The 7,746-nt window shown below is 56.3% G+C and overlaps 1 protein-coding gene across 1 annotated transcript; it reads right to left on the reverse strand.

The window, feature by feature from the left end:
* Positions 1–501: 501 nt before the first annotated feature.
* Positions 502–7,432, reverse strand: ASPHD2 (aspartate beta-hydroxylase domain containing 2). The gene is made up of 3 exons (XM_065890226.1): positions 6,550–7,432; positions 1,210–1,323; positions 502–611 (listed from the first exon to the last, which is right to left on the reverse strand). Exons 1-3 carry the CDS (start codon positions 7,430–7,432, stop codon positions 502–504), a joined length of 1,107 nt encoding a protein of 368 aa, XP_065746298.1.
* Positions 7,433–7,746: the final 314 nt, after the last annotated feature.

Raw genomic sequence — 7,746 nt, forward strand, 5'->3', positions numbered from 1 at the left:
GCTCCCCCCACCCGGGCGTCTGAGGCCTAGGGTAACCGTGACAGCAGCAGAGGCCACGTCCTCCAGCTCTCTGATCTGCAGTGTTTTGTTTTGTTTTTGTTTTTTTCTTTTAAGATGACAGGAAGATTTACGTCATTACATCCAGACAAGTAACCATTTGGCGACCCTATTTCAGAGCACTGACGAAACCAGGTAGCAGCGTGACACAGACGACAGGGACCCCGAGCCTCTGGTCACAGAGCAAAGTAATGCGCTTTTAGGCAGAAAGGAATCGCAGAAGCAAATGATTGGAAGGGAAAAAAAATCTAAGGAAATACAAGCTGAAAATTTCCTCCTTTCAATTACCGAAGGAAAGAGGGACCCAACACGACCTAAAAACCAAATCCCAAATGAGAGCATTCTGTCGAGGCATGGAATTGGAACAGGGGCAGGGGCCGGGCCGCACCCGCCTGCCCGGGCGGACCGCGGCCACTCTCGGCGACTGCAGCACGACCAATGTTCTCATCGTCCCGGGGCAAAGATGAAATCCAGGGCCTGCCGTTCGGCCGCTGCGACGTTGGGATGCCACAGATCCACCATGAAAACCACCCGTGGGCCGTCCTCCGCCGAACCTGGGGGAGGGCGGCGAGAGAGGAGAGGTTCAAACCGCCCGGAGCCAGGACCCGGGCAGAGCCAGACCCACGCGGTCAGCCTTCGGGCAGGGACCCCCGCTGACCCCGGCACAGATCGCAAGCTCTCCTTCTCTCAGATCAGCAACGTTATGAGAAGACCCCAGAAGGCTGTCAGCAGAGTGCACGCAAGGAAACGGGCAGAGGGAGGGAAGGGCGAAAACGCGGTAGGTGGAACGCGGAGGATTTTCAGGGCAGGGAGGTTACTCCGTGCGATCCTGTCATGGTGGACGCGTGACATCACACGTTTGTCCAGACCCACAGAGTGTACAACAGCAAGAGTGAACCTTCATGTAAACTACGGACCTGAGTTACTGATGATGTGTCAAAATTGGCGTGGCCATTGTAACCAGCGTGTCCCACTATTACAAGGTGCTAAGAGATGGGAAATTTATGGGGGTCACGGCAGGGAGCACACTCTGTACTTCCTGCTCAGTTTTTCTGGGAACCAAAAACTGCTCTAAAGAGAAAGTTTAAAGATACATGTAAATATATATATTTATATTTTTAAAGGCGGCCACGGGGCACACAAGACACTCACCTTCATGGAACGCGGCGTGCAGGAAAGAATCATCGAAGAGGAGGCAGCGGCCTTCTGCCCAGCACTGGGGCTCCCCGCCCACCACCAGCTCACAGCCACTCGGAGTTTTCAGACCTGGGGGCAAAGCAGAGAAAAGAAAATGAAGGCAGGCAAGGCCAGGGACGCCGGAAGGCGGGAGTGGCAGGCTTTGGAGGGAGCTCTCGACCTCCAAAGCCCCGACCCTGCGCCTCACCCCTCGGGAGCCCCGCTTGGTGGGTGGGTGGAGGCAGTCCGTTAGGACAGGTGCAGGCCGTGCACCTGCACCCTCACTGTGCTCCCTGGAGAAACTCATTCCTCTGGCGGCTTAATCTGTTCTGGGCCAGGGACTACTCTGATTAAAGCACGGACCAAGGTTTGCGCTCCATGTGTGAGACTCCTGAAGCCCAGTCGTGGGGCCCCGGAAACCGAGGGAGGCCAGGTTCAGAACCCTGCCTGCCCAATAGGCAAAGGCTGCTTCCGTCGAGATTAAAGACTCGGAGACTCACACAGTGCCCTCCTCTTTAGGGTCCAACGTTTAAATCCACTGTGAGGCCTGAGGATGGCATGTTCACAGTCCAAGTTTCCCCAGCCTCATTCTGGGAAAATGGTGACACCCCTAAAGAAACACCTGCGCTTTCAGAGGAAACGGACTGCCACCCTCGTAGGGAGCCATATGTTCAAAATGCAGGTGGGGGACCCGAGCTCGGGTATATAACCCCGGAAAGGGGGGTCTTCTTCAAACGCTGCCGTGCATGCACTTTCACACCCCCATTTCCAACTCAAGGGTCTGAAGGAACGCTTGACCCCTGGCACTACCTGGTCATCTGTGGATGAAGGCACCGGCACAGCCACCTAACTGACTCAGAGGAGGCTGGGTAGGCCCTGAGCCGGGAGGAAGTGGGCCCTGCAAGAGGGCCTGGGATCATGGCGTTCTGTCTGTCTTCAGTGACCCACCCTGACAATCACGACCCTGGGCCAGTCAGCATCCCCGCTCTGATTTAATGTCCCTACGACACACATGAAACACCGTACTCGAGGATTTAACACAGCCTCTGAACCAGAAGTGGATGGCGCCAGGAGGCACATATGGAGTAAGAATTCAAACAAAGAGGCCACGTGGAGCAATGGGCAGGAGAGAGGACTTCAGGTCAGACGACCACCCTTACGTGCTGGGTGACTCTGAGCAAGTCACTCAACCTCTCTGAGCTATAGCCTCCTCATCTGTAAAGAGAGGCCATGAGCACACTTGCCTTCCAGGCTGTGTGACCACTGTCCTTGCTACCAATCACTGAAGACTTACTGTGAGCAGCTTTGTGTTAAATAAACACTTTACGGACATCACTTCACACACTTTCCAGATGGAGCAACTGAGCTTCAGAGAAGTTAAGTGACTTGCTGGAAGTCACTATTTAGTCCTGGCTCCATGGAACAGGCTCTTACAACACTGGACAGTAGGATATAAATGCTAGTTGTTACATCGGTAGCAGTGAGGCTAAGTGGTTGTCAACTTCCCTGTAGTTAATATGTTTCAACTATCAATAGTACATTTCACTGAATCAGCTGACACTGTCCCTTCTGCCTCTGGAGCCAGGATCTCCCACTACTGTTAACAACTGCTGGGGGAGGTTAGGGCTGTAAAGGAGCTCCGCCTGCCGCTCACTGGCCTGGATGGAGAGAGCCCCACACACCACATCTTTCCATGCGTGCCCTCACCACTTGGTTCAGTGGAGAAGGCCTTTAGGGATAGGTGGTTCTCTGCAGGGAGAGAACACCCCAGGATTCCAAAAAGAAGCTCCCCTTTTTCTGGGCCACGAAATGATTCATCACCACCCCAATGGCACAACAGAAAAACAGCCTGGCTTGCCGGCTTCCCAGCCCCTGCTCACCCGCCTCCGCCTCCCCTCACTGCGCCCCAGCCTTCCAGCGGCCCACCACCCCCGCCTACTGCCATAAACCAGCCTGGCTGGCAGATATGATCAACACTCGCCCAAACAGAGCATTCGGGCGGCTCCTGGGGACAGACAGGCCCCACGCATGGCCTCGGCCAGTCCCATATCCCCAGGCCCCCTCTGGCTTAGGGCTCACTGCTTTGTCCCCAATGCCCATGGACAGAGGCGCAAGACGGGTGGAGAAAGGGCTCTGTCCACCACTTCAGGAGGCTGGCGGCTGGCACTCAGGGTGGGCAAGGCAGACAGGAGCTGACCAGCTTGTATCACCCAGCCGGACGGCCGAGAAATCCAACAATACACTCATGAAAGGAAAATGAGAGCCTAACGGGCTTTTGTAGCGAGAATCTGGATACGCTCACACACTTTCATCTACCCTTTCCTGAGGATCTGCCACTGGACCGGTATCTGCCTCCTGGCTAACACCTGCCTCATTAGTTTCAGAGGTTGTTCCCTGGAGGTTCGTAACAGTGGGTGGGGACCTCGCAGCCCCGTACAGGATGCTGGGTGACGGCTGGGCCGCATGGATGGGGTGCTGAGCGATGCCACCTCTAGCGGAAGCTCGGAGCAGGCTCGGCAAACGTATGCCATCCGGAGGCGCTGACGGCTGAAGAGCGGCGGCTGGGACGACGCCCCCGGCCCCCACTCAAGACGGAAGGCGGAAAGGGAGGCTGCGGGGCACTTCAAGGACACAGTTCTGGAACGCAGGTGCCTCCCCACGTCTGCCAGGTAACTGGTGGAGGTGTGGCTGCTGGCACGTACCAGGCCCTTCCTGCCTCTGACCTCATTCTCCGGACACCCCCTATGTCAACACACGAGGTCACGTGAGTCTCACACCCCTCTCTTTCCTTCCTGGGTGGAAGGACAGAGGAGAGGAGGAAACGGAGCAAACCCAACCCTGGCGCTCACCCTTGTCATGGGGACAGCCCACGCTAGTGGGACGCCTTCCAACACCGCCTGCTGTCCAGGGTGACACGGATGACCCAGTTTTTCTGGTGGCAAGTGACTCTCTGGGCTGGGAGGGGAATGACGGGTCATAAAGAGGCCCATGTGGGCACGTTACACACACACACACACACACACACACACACATACAAAACAGGCATGAACACCCAGGAGGCAGGTCCACCAGCCCTTCCTACTCAACACACCTGCCTGGAATTCTACCACACCCAGCTCAAGTGCCCTTCCCTACACGTCCTTCTGAAGCTTTTAGAAAACTTACAAGGGAAACCTTTAAAAAGAATAGCATTGCTCCCCGACGCCCACAGCCTGGCAGGGAGGCCCCCTGCGGTTTGCTCCCACTGAGCTGGTCAAGCTCAGCCCCACCAGCGGGCTCCCCAGCTAGCCCAGATACGGCGCCCCAGCCCCAGGGGAAGCCTCCTGCTTTGCTCCACCCCGGCGGTCCCAGCGGTCCTGCAGGGTCAGACCCCCTTCCCGGAGCAGCCCACAGGCAGCCCCTGCGTCCCCTGAGCTCAGAGTGTGCCCTGGTGCCTCACACAGAGATTTTATTACAATAATCATCACTAAGACGATCATCTCATTTCTTAGATCAACCAGAGCCCCCTTTAACTGACTGCCCTCTACCTGCCAAGCACTTCACACACAGGACATCTAATCTTCCAAACAGCCCTCCAGGTAGGTGTTACGCCCATTTCAGAGAGGAGAATTTGGAGGCTCAGTTTCAGAGCCTGCCCAGGGTCACCCGGCAAACGGGGCTAAGCCGGGATCTGAGTCCAGGTATGTTTGCTTCCAGAGTCTGTGCATTTTCCACTGTTTCCCAGGGGCAGGGACTATGTCTTATGGGTCATTTTTCACACTGCCCGACACAGTGTTTGATCATAAAAGCTACTAGCTACGATTTATCGAATGCCGTCGCATGCCAGGAGCCGTGTCAAGTAGCCATGGCAGATATGACTTCATTGAAAGCTCTCAACATTCCTGTGAGTAAGTACTATCTCCTCATTTTACAGATGTGGAAACTGAGGCCGAGAGAGACGTGGTTATTTCCCAAAGTCTCACAGCCGGCCACGAAGCCAGGCCACTCCCTCCAGAGCCCCTACCCTGTCCTGCTTTTACTCTTGAAATACTCAAAACGATGTCAATTGCTCGAATCTAGTTCCTTCTGTTTTTTTAAAGCAGTGAAGCCCTCTGTCCAGTCCCCACAGAGAGAGCGGGAGAAGCAGAGGGCTCTGGGTGAAGAGGGGCTGGAGGGCCCGGGGCATCGGGCTCAGGTCCCCCAGGCAGCCCCGAGGCTGCCCTGTGGACCATGGTTATGAACCCCCTTCTCCAGGCTATACTGGGGCTCCTCCGTGCGCCTCTCGTCCCTCCAACACAAAGCCGGGGCGGACTTCCAAAGCGGGACCTTGCTCAGGCTCTCGGCAGCTCCTCTAGTCTGGGATGCTAACCAGTGGTGCCACTGCCCTGGTAACCAATATGTTATCATGACTCACTAGGAAGGAGGCATTCTGGAGAACTAACATCCCTCTTCACCGAGTAGTTTTTGAGCCTGCTTTTATTAAGTACTCCCTATCAGGCTCTGCTTGAACAAATGCTTCACGACGCGCGTTATCACACCAGAGCCTCGACATAACTCTGTAAAAGATGATCTTTTTATAATACCTCCACTTCCCAAATGAGGAAGCTGAGGCCCAGAGAGGTGGACTGACTTGCCCAAAGTAACACAGCCAGCTCATGGTGGGGCGAGGACGCAAACACGGGCAATCTGACTCCAGACCCTGTTCTCAAAACCACTGCTACACACACTACGCGTATGACCAACCTCCCTAGAAGGCGAATAAAATCAACTTCACACAAAGCGTCACTTCGTCCTTGGAGATTCGGAAGGCACTTGGGTATCGCCCAGAGCCCTCTGCTTCTCTTGCTCTCTCTGTGGGGACTGGACAGAGGGCTTCACTGCTTTAAAACCACCCCAATAGCCTCTGGCTCTAGAACTACTCTGTCCAATACAGTAGCCAAGTGTCATATTTTAAAATTTGGATTCAAGTAAAAATTGAGCTCCTTAGTTGCACTGGCCACATTTCAGGCACTCAAGTTACGTGCAGCTGGTGGTTCCTGCACTGGACAGCGTAGATGGAGACCATTCCCATCTCGGCAGACAGTTCCTGTGGACAGAGTTCCTGTCACAAGTTAGGCTTATACTGACCGCACGTTTCTTTTTCGACTCAGTTCTCTGCAGCCAACACTGCTCACACGTGACCCATCCATCTTTGATCAGGCTACAGTGAGGCATGTGAAAACGCCCAATCCTGGCCACTGACTACAGCTCGTGGTGTCTGGACTCCCGGCCGGCAGACGGGCTGGCATGTATCTACTAGAACAGTGCGTGCCGGGAGGCCCTGTCCCCGCCACGTACCTAAATGGCAGCGGAGGCGGATGTTCGTGGGTCCGTAGTGCTCCGTTATCACGGTGCCGGGGCTCAGCACGGAGATGCACGCGTTCCCAAAAACATTGTTCCCAATACAGGTCCGAAGGCTTCCAAGCAAGCGGTACGTCCGTGGGCACTTCCTGCAGTTCCGGGGGACGCAGACCCCCTGATTGACCAAGTAAAAGGTGACCCACTCCCCACTGGGGGTGCTGTTCATTTTCCAGCCCTGTGGGAGGCTGCAGTTCGAAAAAGCTTTGTACAGGGCCTCAAACTCGCACAGGATGGTCTGGAAGTTGCGCTCCAGCAGCTCCACATCGTGCTTCTGCGCGTCCCGGGCGAAGTAGGGCGAGGTGGGGAGGTCGGGCAGGAAGAAGACCTCGGGCTTCTGGATGGAGGGCCGGCTGCTGAGGTAGCGGCCCTGCTCGCGGATGCCCTTGTGGATGCGGCCCATGCCGGACCAGGAGTAGCGCTTGGCGTACTCCTGCAGGTTGTGGTAGAGCTTCTGGTTGAGACCCTCACTGTGGCTGCAGCGCACGCACTCGGGGGACTGGCAGTACACGAACCCGTTCTGCAGCCCCGTGGCGTCGGGGCCCTGCATCAGGGCGTTGACCGAGACGTAGGGCCGGGGCTGCTCCCTGCCCACGTGGTAACAGTACCACACGAACAGGACCAGCAGGCAGGCCACGGTGACCGCGGCCGTGGTGTCGCAGTCCCGCACGGACTGCATGCCGGTGGCGATGCAGTCCCTCAGGCCGTCCAGCGACCAGCTCCAGGCCACCAGCCACTCGAGCGACATTTTGGGGGAGCTGCTGGGGATCCGAAGCGAGGTCAGCTGGTCAGTCCTCGGGAGTCCCGAGGGCATGCATACCATGCGGGTCAGCGTAGGGGGTGAGGGGCGGCTGGGGCAGGCGGAGGCATGGCTGCCACGGTTCCTCGGGTCCTGCCAAGGGCGGCATGGACAGACATCTGTGCCCAGCCCCCAGCTCCTGGCAAAAGTCACTGCGGGTGGGGGCAAAGGAGTAGCTTTAGGTCACGTCGGCAAGTGGGGCTGGTCACCGTGAAATGACTTTTTTAGGCAGTCCAAACCTGAGATGAAAAAAATAATAATAAACCGGCATAAATTTTTACCCCTGGAAAAGTCCTCAGGTGAAACGCAAAGCCCCAGCTCGTTTTGTCAGGTCTCTG

This window comes from Phocoena phocoena, chromosome 13 (assembly GCF_963924675.1).
Source record: "Phocoena phocoena chromosome 13, mPhoPho1.1, whole genome shotgun sequence".
In the NCBI taxonomy this organism is placed as follows: Eukaryota; Metazoa; Chordata; class Mammalia; order Artiodactyla; family Phocoenidae; genus Phocoena; species Phocoena phocoena.